The 15,924-nt window shown below is 37.9% G+C and overlaps 1 protein-coding gene across 4 annotated transcripts in view; it reads left to right on the top strand.

Annotated features, from left to right (window-relative positions):
* PDLIM5 (PDZ and LIM domain 5) overlaps positions 1–15,924 on the top strand; it is a 1,027,106-nt gene that overhangs the window by 161,374 nt on the left and 849,808 nt on the right. Inside the window, exons 8-10 of one of the 4 annotated variants that reach the window (XM_049885680.1) lie at positions 11,669–11,788; positions 14,491–14,631; positions 15,602–15,733. The exons of the other annotated variants lie outside the window; for them this stretch is intronic. Of the exons in view, the coding sequence (XP_049741637.1) occupies positions 11,669–11,788; positions 14,491–14,631; positions 15,602–15,733 (393 nt within the window). The remainder of the gene's footprint in view (positions 1–11,668; positions 11,789–14,490; positions 14,632–15,601; positions 15,734–15,924) is intronic. 4 annotated transcript variants of the gene reach the window in all.

Here is a 15,924-nt window from a genome sequence, read left to right as displayed (position 1 = left end):
TAATCCTGGAAATTCTTATGTATGTTTCTTGAACTGGAAAGATGACCCCTTTAAAATATTTTTATTCATCAAAATATGAATTACTGTTTTGATTGGAATGTGTAAAAATTGACTTCCATAGCCCAGACTATTCACCAAATTCCTTAAAAGCAGGATTTTATCTGACCAACAATCATTCCGTTATGACATTATTTTGAGAAATTCTTTCCATCTCACGTTTAGAGAGGTAACTTACACAATAAACTTATTCTATTGAATTAAACCAAAAAAATGCACTGTAGTGGAAATTTTCCTTAGATACAGATTCCTTTGGTTTTATTTATTTGGGCACACACACACACCCATTGCCCTAAAGTTGATTCTGACTTGTAGCAACTCCATAGGACAGAGTAGAACTGCCCCACAGGGTTTCCAGGGAGTGCCTGGTGGATTCACACTGCTGACCTTTTGGTTAGCAGCTGAGCTCTTAACCACTGCACCACCAGGGTTTCCATTTATTTGAGCAGGAGTTTTGAATTAGGCAATTTGCTCCCTTTGTATTCTCATATTGTTTGGAGGTATGCTGTAGGTATTATCCTTCTTTTGCAGAGTCAACAATTATTTTTTCCTGGAACATCCCTCTGTTTTAGAAATGGAGAAGAGATTTAGAAATCCTGAGGAAATTCTAGATTGTTTATTTTCTCTTCCCAACAATGAAGACAACTCAGATAAGGAGCATGACGAGCATGCCTCGGAAGAGTTTACCAGGCTTGTGGAATCTGTAGCACATTCTGAAGGTAGGAGCAACACTGACATGGTGGTAGAGAATGAGGAAGCAGTGGATGTTGCAGAGGAAAGGGATGAAGCAAGTGACGAAGACCATGATGAAGGTGAATGGTGTGAAGATGTCTCCTACTTTGAAAATCTAACTGCCTTGTTTCATCAACATTCCAAAATTTACCCTGAATTGACCCATACAGAGAAGTAGATTATTTTTTGTCTGTATTTGCAGAAGAGTTTGGAAACTTACTGGGGACCAAACAAATCTTTATGTGACCTAGGAGCACTCCACACAATCTGTTGTTGTTGTTAGATGCCATCAAGTTGGTTCTGACTCATAGCAACCCTATGCACAACAGAACAAAATGCTGCCCAGTCCTGTGCCATCCTTACAGTTGTCGGTATGCTTGAGGTCATTGTTGCAGCCGCTGTGTTAGTCCACCTTGTTGAGGCTTCAAGTCCACACAGTCTAGAGGGCAGGATGTTAGAAGGGTATCTGAAAACTGGCAACCTACAACTATAGAAGAAATAAAGGCATACATTAGTGTACACATAGCGATGGGTATAAATGTCTTCTTGTCAGAGCTTAAGCGTTATTGGTCCAGTGATCCCAGCCTGGGTGTTGTTTCAGTTCCAGACCTTATGACTAAAATCAGATTCAAGAAACTGACCGAAAACGTAGACGGCAATGACAATTCAAAAGCTGTGTCAAAGCAGAGCTGGCTAGGATCAGCTTCACAAGTTGCACCCAATTACCAGTGCTCTCAGTAGCCGCCTAAGGGAGGTATATGTGCCATCAAATATCATGGCAGTTGATGAAAGCATAATGCCATTCAAGGGCTGTTCATCAGTAAAACAATAAATGCCCATAAAGCCCATCAAGCACCGATGCAAACTTTGGTGCTTGGCTGACTCAGAAACTGGCTTTGTGAGTCAGTTTGATCTCTACTGTGGAAAAAAAGGCACAGACAATGACTCATCTCTGTCCTTCAGTGAGAATGTTGTGCTTGGACTGTGTCATTCATGATACCATTCTCATTGGCTCATTTCCTTTGAGAATTATTTTACATCCTATCACTTGATGAAAAGCATGAATGCAAAAGGACTGTATACTGTCAGCACAGTGCAAGCAAGTAGAAGGGTGCTACCAGGCATGCTGAGGAGGAAAGATAATTTATAGTGTGAAGAATTTAGATTTCATACTAAAGAATGTGTGTCAGCAGTAAAGTAGCAGGACGATAAACCAACTCTTCACAATCCGAAGGATATCACTGTTGTTAAAAGAAATGACAAAGACGGTTCCTCCTCAGAAGATCCTTGCCCAAGAGCAGCTGCAGCATACAATGCCATTATGGGAGAAGTGGACCCCTTTGACCAGAGGTGCGAAAGGTACGTAATCAGAAGGTAGTCTCTCAAATGGTGGCACCGATTGCTGTATTAATTGACATTGCCATTGTAAACAGTTTTACAATGTGGAACTGTAACCATGGAGGAAGATGTGACCAACTGACCTTCAGACTTGCTCTCGGTAGGCAACTTTCTGTGTGCCGAAAGGAAGAGAAGACGACGACTCTCATTTCTGGCAGTGTTCGAGCCAGGAGTAAGGGGAATGCCAGATGAGGTACGGCTCCAAAGAATGGAAACCGTTTTCCTGTTAATAGATCTAGAAGGCGATGCAGAGACTGCGGCACTAGGACACAGGAGACTAGGACAATTTATGTGCAGGCTTTACCAGGTACCTTTATGTGTTCTACCACGTTTTGAAAAGTTTCACGAAATAAAATGAAAAATCTAAGATAAAACGATTTTATCCTTACCTCATACCACCAATATTTCATACCTCAGGTGTCCACTGGGGCCTATGTATCCCACATAATACGTATCAAAATCCATGTCTCATAACAAAAATTCAGGAAGAGCCCTTGAATGAGCATGCCTTCCATTAGTGAAAGCACATAATATCAACAAAAAGTTAAAAGGAAAAAATAATTTGGTCTTGAAAGGGTTAAGGAGTTTAGATTGTTATTCAATTAAATGGGAAACCCAAAGTAGGATTTCAATCATGGGGGTGACATCTGATTTGTGTTTTCAAGAGATCACTCTAAATGCTATGGGAAATGAATGGTTAGAGAGCAATAATGGAAGTAGGAGACCAGTTCCGGGTGTTTCATGGTTCAGGCAAGAAGTGATAGTGGCTCAGGCCACAGAGGTAATAATGGAGACGAAGAGAATTGGATGAGTTTGTATTAGAGGAAGAGTTGACAGGGGCGTGGAGATATTGGGAGACAGGGAGATGGACAGTGGTAAGAGCTGTGAATTTGGTAAAGGTTAATTTAATTGGTGAGAGCCAATGAAATTGGTAATCAATATAGTCCAGAAGCTAATAATAGAATCAAGATGTAGAGGAGAGAGTTAGGAAAAAAAGGGTGCTTAAAATCCAGATTTCAGACATATGGTACTTGTTGAAAAAGTAAAAGTCGTGAACTTCAGAGTGCATGGCTTGGATATTCCCAGCCTCAGGCTTCGCTTTAGAGGATTATATTATTGAAGTGAAGAAGTGTAAGAATTTATTAGTCTGTTTATTCAGTGACTCAGTACCATGTTGAAGTAACCAAGCAAGATTGTCAGAATGGGGTAAAGAGGAAGGTAATGAGTGAGAGGCTAAAGTAAACAGTGGATGAGGTAGGGGACAGTGAGATGGATAGGTAATTAGTGGTGGTGTCTGATGACACATATCTCAGAGAAATTGGAATTTTGGAGGGTCGAGAATGGCCAATGGTGTGTAAACAGTAGTGAGGAGGATACTTGCTCTATTTCCAAATATGTAAAAATATGGGATGTGAGGGAAAAGTCAACATCTGTTTGAAGGGACTGCAAGAAAGGTACAGAATGATACAGGGTATACTAGAATGATAGAGGGCATGTGAGGGCTGTCAGGGATGGGAAATCAGTCACATTAGGAGATGCACAAAAGCAGTAAAGAAATAAGAGTCTGAGAGATGGCAAATAGCCCAAGAGATTGCGCTGCTGGCCATAGCAGGTAAACTGGGATGAAGAACATGATGGGATTAAACCTCATGGTCTAGTAAAGTGGACAATAGGATGGAAGCTTCACAAGGGCAGGGAACTAAAGTGGGCAATAGAATATGTCAGGATGCCTGGCACATAGTAGGAATTCAAATCGTCAGTTTTAGTTAAGTGAATGAAAGAACATAGTGAGGGATTAAGTACAAGAGCTCAGGACATATCCCAGATATTTAGCCAGAGAGCATGTGGCCACTTACTTATTGACCTCTCCTGCTGGCAGGACACTCAGTAGAGAATCAGGTGAGGTGGTGGCTTTGCTCAAGACACCTGGCCTCACCAAAGACCCACGGTGAGTGGCTCTTGGACTGTAGGCATTCAGACAGATGCATTTATGTTTTTTAAAAAGTAGCAGATTGACTTAACACTATTTATTGAATAATATATCCTTTAATCCTATATCTGAAAAAAAACTTTATCGTGTATAAATTCTTATTTTAGTAGTAGAATTACATTAAAACGACAAAATGGCAGATTTTTGCCCCATGTAAGAAACTATTTCTAACAAGTAGAAATCTCTGAGAGCAGGTATGACCCAGGGAAGAAAATAATGATCCAGAAGTGAGAAGGGAGTAAGTGTCCTGCAGTATTGATATGTCCAGTAGTCAAGGATATGGTAGAGGGGCTCAAGCTTTTTATCCAGGGATTTTTCCAGTGATTTTAGGTTGTCTTTACAACCCAAAATCTTTATACTATATATATTTTTATAGACATAATATAATACATGCTTATTCTTTACCTGTCTTTTCTTTAGATCCCAATAGAATATTTTCTCAAAAGAGATCAAGGGATAGTATAGATAACTAAAAGTTCATAGAATATTAATACTGGACACTTAATAATGGCAGAAATCCGTAAAGGAAAGGCAACAGCAGAGAGATATGTAAGACATAAGTTTGAAAGGTGTGAAGAAAATGGAATATACAAACAAAGAACAAACTCTTACCCAACACAAAGTTCCAATTCCTTTAGAGACTCTTTTTGTTTCCTTTATCTCTTGCTGGAAACCCTGGTGGCGTAGTGGTTAAGTGCTACGGCCACTAACCAAAGGGTCGGAAGTTCGAATCTGCCAGGTGCTCTGTGGAAACTCTGTGGGGCAGTTCTACTCTGTCCTATAGGATCGCTATGAGCCAGAATCGACTCGACGGCACTGGGTTTGGGTTTTTTGGTTTTATCTTTTCCTTGCTTCAGGAAAGTGGGAAGCTACTGGACAAATAATTGAGTCAGTCCTTTTTTCTTTGCTCTCACAGAAAGTAAACCCCATTTTGACTAGTGTTTTCATGTTTGATGATTTACTTCATAACCTTCTTTCAGACTTTAAGAGTCATCTCTGTTCCCCACATACAAAGCAAGGGTGCTGAATTTTGAAATGCTCTTCAGGATACCATCTACAGTAAAACCTGTGAAAGTCCGAACCCGTGTAAGGTGGAAATTTTTCAGAGAAGGAAAACTCAAATATTTCCCACTAAATAGAGAGCAATAGAAAAACGGTGATTGCATCCTGTCAAAGGCGAAAAAGGTTTCGAGACCCAGAAAAACAAGGCAATCCTTTTGAGTTTTGGCTCACAGGATGCAAACTGTATAATAAATACAGAATTGTTGTTGTTGTTACGGGCCATCAAGCAGGTTCCGACTCATAGTGACCCTATGTTCAGCTGAACAAAACACTGCCTGGTCCTGCACCATCCTCACAATCCTTGTTATACCTGAGCCCGTTGTTGCAGCCACCGTGTCAATCTATCTCGTTGAGGGTCTTCCTCCTTTTCGCTGGCCCTCTACCTTACCAGGCATGCTGTCCTTCTCCAGGGATTGATCCCTCCTGATAACATGTCCAAAGTATGTGAGACAAAAGTCTCGCCATCCTTGCTTCTAAAGACCATTCTGGCTGTATTTCTTCCAAAACAGATTTGTTCGTTCTTTTGGCAATCCATGGTATAATCAATATTCTTTCCCAGCACCATAATTCAAAGGCATCAATTCTTCTTTGATCTTCCTTATTCATTGTCCAGCTTTCATGTGCACATGAGGCAATTGAAAACACCATGGCTTGGGTCAGGTGCACCTTGGTTTTCAAGGTGACACCTTTGCTTTTTAAAACTTCAAAGAGGTCTTTTACAGCAAATTTGCCCAGTGTAGTGTGTCATTTGATTTCTTGACTGCTGCCTCCATGGATGTTGATTGTGGATTCAAGTAAAGAATTAGGTTCAGATAATGTTTCTAGGCTGCTAGGGAAACAGACTATTGAAATCTATTAATAACTTCAGCTTGTGATTAAGAGTACCAGAATTTTCCAGCTACACTTTAGGTGATTTAATTTGCCAGAAGGAAGATAGTAGTTATAACTGAACACACCATACTTGTTGTCAGGAAGCCAGTGGAAAATACTCACTTTTCTAGGTGACAGGCGGTTTCCTTGGCTAAAATAAATAGCTTTGCTATGCCAGTGAACCCCAAAAGGGCAAAATCCGACTATGACCCTGATGTATTCCAACTTCTGCTTAACAATAATATTATTGAGTGCAAGTTTTCTTTGTGGAAGAGTGAAAATACCAGGAGTTACCCATTGTAGTTGCCCTACTTTACCTGCATATAAAACAAATATTTTAAGGTTTATACATTTTTTTTCTCTCATTGAAATCTTATCTTGTGGAAATTTGTAAGTTGCTCTCTTTAATCATTCTATGAGACATATGGAGAATATGAAGGCATTTAAATTTCTTGTTGAAGACGAAGTTTTTATGCTAAAAAGAAAGTTTCTGCATTCATTTTAGGTATTTTACCATTGACCATTTGTGAAGAATCTATTCTGATATGGTTTACATGTAATTCCTCAAAAATTTGGGTGAGCCAAATGAACATTTTGAAATTTTATTAGCAGTAGAGACCTTTAATATATTCTGTAGCCTGGATTCTGTTCTCTCCACTCCACTGAAGTTACTCTTACCATGGTTGCCAGTACAGTGACCCCATCATGTAGTAAATTTATGAGTTTAGCAAATTAATGGGGATAATTTTGGTACCTATATTATAAGATTATTGAAAAGATAAATGAAATGATGTCTTATACATATTAAATGTTGAAAAAATAGTTTTATTACTATTAATGTTTATATGTAAATTAAATAAATGAAAATGAAGTTAATAATATTGTTATCAGTAGTGACCAAGATCCTGAATTGTGTAAAAACTTAGATTGTTCAAGAAATTGAGCAATTAGTCTAATGTGACTGGAATTTAGTGAATAAAGTGAAAATTGGTGTGGAAAGATATTCGAGAGGTAGATCACAGCAAGTCATTCAGGGATTTATAGAGCATGTTAAGGACTTTGGATTTTATCATAATAGCAATAAGAATCTATGTCTAGACTTTGATCAAAAGAATGATATGATGAGATTATTTTTTCCTCAGGGTACCCTGACTAGATCATGCAGGGTAATACAGATGATCAGTGCTGCAGGATTTGGCAAGGAGCAGAAAGAGCAGCTAGACAGTTCTTTAGCCATTGGTATAAGGTAGTGCCTACAAGATGAGAGAGGATGGTGGCAGTGAAATGGGGACAGATAGGTGGATTCAAGATATACTTAAAAAGTAGAATCACTGGGACATGGTGATGGATGAGGTGAGGTGGTAAGGGAGAGGAAGGTATCAGAGTTATCAAGGTTTCTTTCCAGGTTTCCAGTAATGGTAATTACATAAATTAGAAGAACAGCTTTTGGGAAAGGTCTTAAGAGTTCAAAGAGTCTTAAGTTCATTTCGAGAAAGGTTAGTTCACTTACGCTATGAGACATCTATAAAAATAGCTAAAGAAAGCAATTCAAAATATGGGTTGCTGCTCATAGAAGAGAGCTGAGCTGGAAGTATAAATCTGGGACATTTTTATATAGATAGTATTCAAAGCTATGGGAGAGGATAACGACACCATAGTGAAAATCATACAAAGAAATAAGGCCCAGGGTTGAGACACAGAACACTGGAGGAGAGAGGGAGTGGTCAATTGGGTCAAATGCCAAAATTTAGTAAAATGAGGAATTCTGATTGTCAGTTGTACTTAGCCACAAGAAAATGATTACTGATGTTGGCAAGAATATGGTTTTATGGAGTGTTGGGGGTTGAGGCCAAGTCGAAGTGATTGAAGAGTGAAGGCAGGTGAGGAAATGGAGACTGCATGAGTATGCTATTATTTCACAGAACTTGGTTGTTGAGAGGAATAGGACAATTGGAAGATCAAGGTATATTTTAAGAGAAACTGTATAGCATTTGTGAACAGGGATTCAAAGCATCCAGTGGAGAAGAAGAGATGGAAAGAGAATTCCTCCCATTGGCCCTGAAAGATGATAAGGATGTTACGTTAATAAGATGGACGACCTTATGTTTCATTTGCCCAGACAGATTGTTAACATGAGGCCAAATTGAAAAGTATAGAAAGACATAATAAACAGAGTTGGCAGCAAATAGTTTTGTTCATTTTTACTGAGAAAAGCTGGCCAAACGGCTGCTAGCCCAACTCTCCAGACATATCTGGGAATGGAAAAAGGCCTCATATCTCTCTCTAGTGAGAAATGAAAACTCATTTAAATAACAGACAAAGCAGAAAGTCTGGCTGTTGCAAAGGTAATATTAATCATAGCTTCTTCCAACCCTAAAAGGAATAAATATTAGGGAATGTCAGATGAGAATAGATATTGATGTCTCTTCCATATTGATGAGATAGTTTAAAATTTTATCTTACAGCTAGTGTTTTTAATGTTTGGCTACACGAAGGCATAGGTAATCCATGTGCATAGCACGTGAGAAACCTTTCAAGTGCATTTGTTTGGAAATTTGGAAACCTAGCTTTAAAAATGGTATTTCATGAGTTATATGAGCCTTATTCTTAAATGACACTCAGATTTTTCCAATGACATAGTTCAAGGAGGTGTTGAGAGGGCTCAACTCCTCGTTTGTTTTTTTTTTTTCCGTTACCCATCTTCATTATGTTAATATATAGATATTTAATAATCCCTTATAACTAAATTTTCCTTTTTTAGAATATTTATAATTCTGTATATTATCAAGGATATTTTTGTTTTAGGTGTTTTTGGAGCTCTACTCATTTCTTTGGTGCTGACGAGCATCACTCCTTACTTAGGCAATAATATGTTTGGCCTAAATTGCAGCATGTCCCCTAGAAGACACAAATATGTTCTAAAACATACACATACATTGCAAGTTCTGTATTTGTAAATAGTAAATTTCATCCATGCATTTATTCAACAAATATTTATTTGTTGTTTACTTTGTGGTAAGCCCTTTGTTAGACTTTATTTATACCAGTAAACATAACGGTCCCTGACCTTATAGGGCTTCTACTCTAGTAAGAGTCTGGATTAAAACAAATAAGCACACAAATAATCGGGTAATTATAATCATAAATGCTATGAAGAAAAAGCACAAGGTTCTATGAAAGCATGTGACAGGGTAACCTAAGCTGGTTTCGAGGGTGGGAGAGGCCTCTCTGAGGAGGTAACTTTTAAACTGAGGCCAGAGAATGCTTATGAGTTATTTTAGGGAAGGTGTAGTAGAGAGAAGGGTATAGAAAGCAAAAAGCAGTAGACTGTGCATAGGCTTTGAGGTGGGAAGCAGCTTGGCCTGTTTGGAAAAGAGGGGAAAGCCAGCTGGACTGGAACAAGCCAGAGGAAGAGCTCCATGAGACGCCTGGGGGATAGGTAGCCAAGGATCAGTGATGCTTAGAGCAGTGCAGGGAAGTCTAAGCAACAGAAATTATTGGATTTGTATTTTTTAAAGTTCATTCTATAGCTGTGTGGAGAAATTATTATCTAGGACAGAGGTCAGCAAACTTTTTCTGTAAAGATCCAGATAATATGTTAAGACCACACGTATGGTGCGTGTGGTGCGGCACAACTACTCACCTCTGCTTTGTAGCATGAAGGCAGCCGTAGACAGTACACAAACGAATGAACCTGGCTGTGTTCCAATAAAACTTTACTTACGGACATTGAAATTTGAATTTCACATAAATTTCATGTGTTACAAAATATTATTCTTTTCATTGCTTTTTAACCATTTAAAAATGTAAAAACCATTCTCAGCTCACGGGTCCTACAGAGACAGGTGGCGGTCTGGATTTGGCGTGCAGGCCACAGTTTGCTACCCTGCCCCCCATTCTAGGACTTATATTTCTTTTCCCTTTAACTTTTCCTGATGTACCTCTTAAAATATTTTAGCTCTGGCATGACATTTTTCTTAAACTTTCCACATCTTTTTTCTTTTACATTCTGGTAAAGGTATGACCAATGCTGAATAAAAAATTGAGAAGAAAACCTCTCCTTGTCTATTTCTTTATGTCAGTGTTATATTTTTCCTTTGAAAATCAGTGTAACATGACTAATCCATTCTATTTTTTTAATCCACAGGCATCCCCTCAATAATGAGTAATTTTGTATTTTTACCATTTATTTTTTCTTCCCAAAGTGTTGTATCGGTGCTTTCTTCTTTCAGACCTCACTGAGTTTTTCATCATTTTGTTTTCAATTATGGTAAAAATATATATAACTAATTTTTTTACATGTACAATTCAGTAACGTTAATTACATTCGTCATGTTGTGCAACTATGACCACTTCCATTTCCAAATTTTTCCATCTCCGTTAACAAATGAGTACCACCTTAGCAATGACTCCCTTTTCCCTGCTCCCTGTTGCCCCTGGTAACTAATAAACTAATAAACTGATCTCTATACATTTGCTCAGCTCTTTTTTTTTTTTTTTTTAACTTGGTAATACCAAACCAAACCCATTTCTGTTGAGTTGATTCCGACTCCAGCAACCCTACGGGACAGAGTAGAACTGCCGCATAGTGTTTCGAAGGAGCGCTTGGTGGATTTGAACTGTCAAGCTTTTGGATAGAAGTAGTAGCACTTAACCACCACGCCACCAGGGTTTCCTAACTGGCAATAGTTCTTCTAAAATCTAATTCTGGCGTTCTAAAGAAAAACTGGTACAGATATAGGAAGAAACAAAGTTAAAAATACTCAAAGCACCGCAATTGAATGCAAGCATCTGTTACAGAACTGGATAAAATACTTTGTTTCAAGATGAACAATATCCATATAATTTCAGATCTACCAAACACTTGAAAGAAAATTCCTGGTTCATTTTTTTGTAGGACACTATTCAGGCAGCAGAGCTCTGGTTGCGCAATGGTTAAGAGCTATAGCAGCTAACCAAAGGGTTGCAGTTCTGTTCTGTCCTGTAAGGTCACTATGAGTCAGAATCGACTCAACGGCAACAGATTTGGTTTTTGTTTGTTAACTCAGACAGCTGCCTCACAAGATAGTAGAAAGCTTTATATAGTGGAAATTGTATAGACAGACCCAGAGTCAGATCCTATCAGGCCCTTATTAGGTGTAGATATTGGGCAATTTAAGTCACTTCTTTAAGCCTAAGTTTCCTTGAAGCCTCTAATACAATGTACAGTCAGTGAATAGGAACTCCTGTGCTTTCTTCCTTAAGCATGATGTTTTATTGCATGGAAGTAGTTATGTTAAAGGTTTTGGGGAAGTAAAAATTACAAAAAAATAAATAAAGGATTTGGAGAAAAACAGCCTGTATATTGTTGTGGTAGGGCTTGTTGGTTTTGGCTTTATTTAAACTTTTGTAGATATAAAGTAAGAAAGGGGAAAAAAACAACAGCAACAACAAAAACAAAAAACTAACAGTGCTCCTAAAGTTGAATCAGTGTACATTTAAAAGACGGTATAGATGATAAATATCTGTGCTTTCATTAATGTTTCTTTCACCTTGTTTATTTTGCTTCTGAAAACTTAGGTTTGACAGTTCTCTGGAAGACCTACATAAGAGTGGACCTCACCCACCTGCTATTCCCCAGGTTTTAAATATTGGTAGCCAAGTAGCCACACTTTCAAAAATAGCAACTACTTATTCTAGGTAGAGTTTTTCATTTTTGGTGTGTCTAAATTTTAATGCTGGTGTGAACTTAAATACTAAAACTATCTGACTAAAAAAAAGAAAGTGATCATAGATAACAGGACTGACATTAATATATAGAAAAGAAAGCTTGCCACTCAGCCTTAGAACACCACTTTACACTGCTTTTATATTTATTTATTTATTTAGTTTCTGGTGTAGAATCAGGAAATCTAGATTTAGATTTAGCTGATTTAGAAAGTCAGCTTTCTGAGTTTGTCTGAATTAGAGCACTGACCTCTAAAGCAGAGAGGGAGAGCTCGTAATACGTTCCTAGATGCCTGGACGTAGTCTAAGGGCATTCAGGCAAATAATTCTTACAAGATTTTCCTGACTTTGTCAATACCAAGTCCATTTGTATTATTATTTGTGATACAACATGATGGAAAAAAATTCAGTTTAGTTTTCCTTTTACCGAAGAAGGATATTTTAGCTGATTTTTAAAAAAATAAACTAAGTTTCTATTTATTATTAGTACTTACAATCACTCAGCAACAGTCTTCCACTTCATAATACACTCATATTAGCCTGCTGTGCCATTGGTAGCATCTTTCTGTTCTCTTTCCATTTGTTAAAATATACTCATACAGTTCAGTTTAATGGATGGTCTTGTAGAAAATTATACTTAAAATTAAACAGTTCTGTATAATTTTTAAAAAATCTCTTCCCACTATTTCTCTAATTTGCCTTGTCATAGCTGTAGTTTTATCCTATGAAAGTAAGAATAATGGCTTATCAAATTCTTCTGAAAGGGAAAAGAGGCTCAGATCAACCCTCACAGTTTCAGACATCTGAACGCTTGTTAGTTGGGCCCAGTTTGGCACATAATTACTTGTGTTGGAGGTGGCCAGTGTCACAGACTTCTGAAAGTATAAGGAGGGTATTCATTAATAGCCTGCACCCATTAATGAAGAAGAGAGAGACTACAGATTTCACACTGTGCATATTAGACTTTTTATTTTGCTTAATAAGAAAAAAATTCTCAATTCCAGATTTGATAACCATTCAGTCCTACTGTGATGCATTGTTAATTCTTGTCCAGGTGTTTCACTTAACTGTTTCCAAACGACTCTAAGGGAAAATGATTTTTATTTGAAGTAATAAGTGTTATGAAGATAAAATTTCACTCTCGCATTTTTTAATCAGTCTCAGAGCTAACCGAAAATGGAAATATGAAACAAAGATAGGGAAGGTGGTGTTTTAGCCATATTACCTGTAACTGCTGTTTATTTTTACAAAGACATCTGTCCTCCCCACATAGCATTTTTCTCAGCATTTTACGCAATTTTTTTTTTTGTTCATGTTGCTATATTTTGCTGCTTCTGACTAAGCAGCCAGTTGTATCTGTTTATTTTGAAAACACAAACCTCATTAAAATGTCAGGCTATCTGTGTATATCGTCTCTAAGGTAAAACTATATAGAGACATTTTGGAAAAATTGACAACTTTGCTTTTTTCTCTGCTTGTAAAAATTCAAACATCAAGTTTAGAAATATCTTTTGCTTGGTTATTAGCAAATCAATCTCTTAATGTATATTGTTACATGATATTGATTTAAATAGGGTTCGAGACAGTGAATTTAAATACACTCAAAAGTATTTATGTCTCAAAAACCTGTTTTCTTGCCTGGCCACAGTCGATGACTGCCCTGACAGGGAGCACAACAGAGAACCCCTGAGGGAGCAGGAGATCAGTGGGATGCAGACCCCAAATTCTCATAAAAAGACCATACTTAATGGTCTGACTGAGACTAGAGGAATCCCAGCAGGCATGGTCCCCAAACCTTCTGTTGGCACAGGACAGGAACCATTCCCGAAGACAACTCATCAGACATGAAAGGGACTGGACAGTGGGTGGGTGAGAGATGCTGATGAAGAGTGAGCTAATTATATCAAGTGGTCACTTAAGACTGTGTTGGCATCTCCTGTCTGGAGCGGGGATGGGAGGATAGAGAGAGTTGGAAGCTGGCAAAATTGTCACGAAAGGAGAGAAGACTGGAAGGGCTGACTCATTAGGGGGAGAGCAAGTGGGAGTACGGAGTAAGGTGTATATGAACTTATATGTGACAGTCTGACTTGATTTGTAAACGTTCACTTGAAGCTCAATAAAAGTTAATAAAAAAAAATCTGTTTTCTGGCTGAAGCCACTCCTGAAGTCCACCTTTCAGCCAAACATTAGACAGGCCTATAAAACAAACAATAACACAAGTGAGGAACGTGCTTCTTAGTTCAATCCAGTATATGAAACCAAATGGGTAACACCTGCCCAAGAGCAAAGACAAGAAGGAAGGAAGGAAGGGACAGAAAAACTAACGAATGGACACAGGGAGCCCAGGGTGGAAAGAGGGAGAGTGCTGACATATTGTGGAGTTTGCAACCAATGTCACAAAACAATTTGTGTATAAATTTTTTAATGAGAAACTAATTTGCAGTGTAAACTTTCACCTAAAGCACAATTTTAAAAAGAGGATTATACATCAAATTTTAATTTCTGATAAATGATGTAAGTAATAACCTGAACTCCTTATATCGCTGACATTTCACACCTTTGTAATGTTTAAATATCAATATAGGATGGTTACTATCTTGTCTTTATTATGCTACCTTTTTTCACTTCCCTTTTTGTTCCTCTCCTGTTTTTCTTTCCCTACATCTTAATTTAAGCAGTTCTGCAGGACATGTGGTGACCAGTTCTGCGGAAGGTCTTCGAAACATTTCTACCTTCTCTTCTCCTGGTAGATACAGTGCTGCAGTTCTGAGCAGTGCAGCTGCTACTGTGTCTGCTGTTATTGCTGCAAAAACCAGGTAGACCTACATGTGCAGTGGCTGTCTGAATGTGATCCCAACACTCTTCCCTGTCTGACAAGTCACCTCAAAGAACACATACCCATCTGAAAAAAGTTTGCCGCTATTATTATGAGCTCTTAATTGTATTTGTCGTTGTCAGTAGTTGCCACTGAGTCATTTCTGATTCATGGCAACCCTGAGTGTGCAGAGTAGAACTGCTCCATGGGTTTTCAAGGCTGTGACCCTTCGGAAGCAGATTACCAGGCATGTCTTCCGAGTCACCTCTGGGTGGGTTTGAACTGCCAACCTTTAGGTTAGTAGTTGAGTGCTTAACCATTTGCACCAACCCAGGGACTCTTCTTAATTGTATAATGGATATTTTGTCTAGGTTGTGGATAAGTTGCATTAATTTTTATTTGTTACTTATTTTTCTTTAAATCATTCTTCTATCTCTTATTACTGCCATTTATATATGATACTTTTCAATGTGTGAATCACTGCATGTTGTGTGCCTACTGACTGTTTGGTTTTTACAATTTTCCATTTTTATACCTGGAATAGGATCAACTATAAGTAAATAGGTAGTTTAAGTTTCTACTGAATTAATTTTTCCCACAACCTGATTATATTTGAAGGTGATCTAAAGTCTAGCTATTCTCTGGAAAATACCTTCCCTCCAATAAAATGAATGAATTTTTGTTTGTTTTTGTTTTTACATAATTTCTAGTGGCCTTTACAGCTTTAAATGTTTTCTCAACAATTGCCTTAACCAATTTTGGTTAAAATTGAATCTATTCTATATTAATTAGTAAAATAATATAATAGACTCATAACCCTTTTCTTCCTCTTTGTACTGCATTGTTCTCTCTCTCTCACTTGTTCACTCACTCACTCACAGAGAATGCTTTAAATTATAGACCATAAAAAGTACCTTTTGCTATTGGTGATGTGATTTTTGTTCTTAAAACTCTTTCTAAATGCTTGCCAGGCTCTTCAGTCCTGAAAATTATCGCTCTCTCCTGGATGCACTCTGCATCAGCCCTGTTCCCAAGCCTTTAGCTCTTTCATATCTTCAGTCCTCAAGGAAATCAACTGGCTCTATCCATGTTATGAAAACAAGGTACTATGGGAAAGGATATGGCAAGCGGTCACTTGCTGTTAGAGGTAATGCTTTCTCTAACACTTAACCACTACATTAACTGGCCAGCTGAGAAAATCCAAGAGCTGATTTGTACCCAGTTTTGAATTAACTGTAAAACTTCAATGCAGTGCTAAGGAGAAGCACATTATTTTGTATGACTATTAATTCAT

This window comes from Elephas maximus, chromosome 5, assembly GCF_024166365.1.
Source record: "Elephas maximus indicus isolate mEleMax1 chromosome 5, mEleMax1 primary haplotype, whole genome shotgun sequence".
NCBI classification, from domain to species: domain Eukaryota; kingdom Metazoa; phylum Chordata; class Mammalia; order Proboscidea; family Elephantidae; genus Elephas; species Elephas maximus.
The sequence above is the reverse complement of the archived record's forward strand: the minus strand, read 5'-3'. Positions and strand labels throughout refer to the sequence as shown.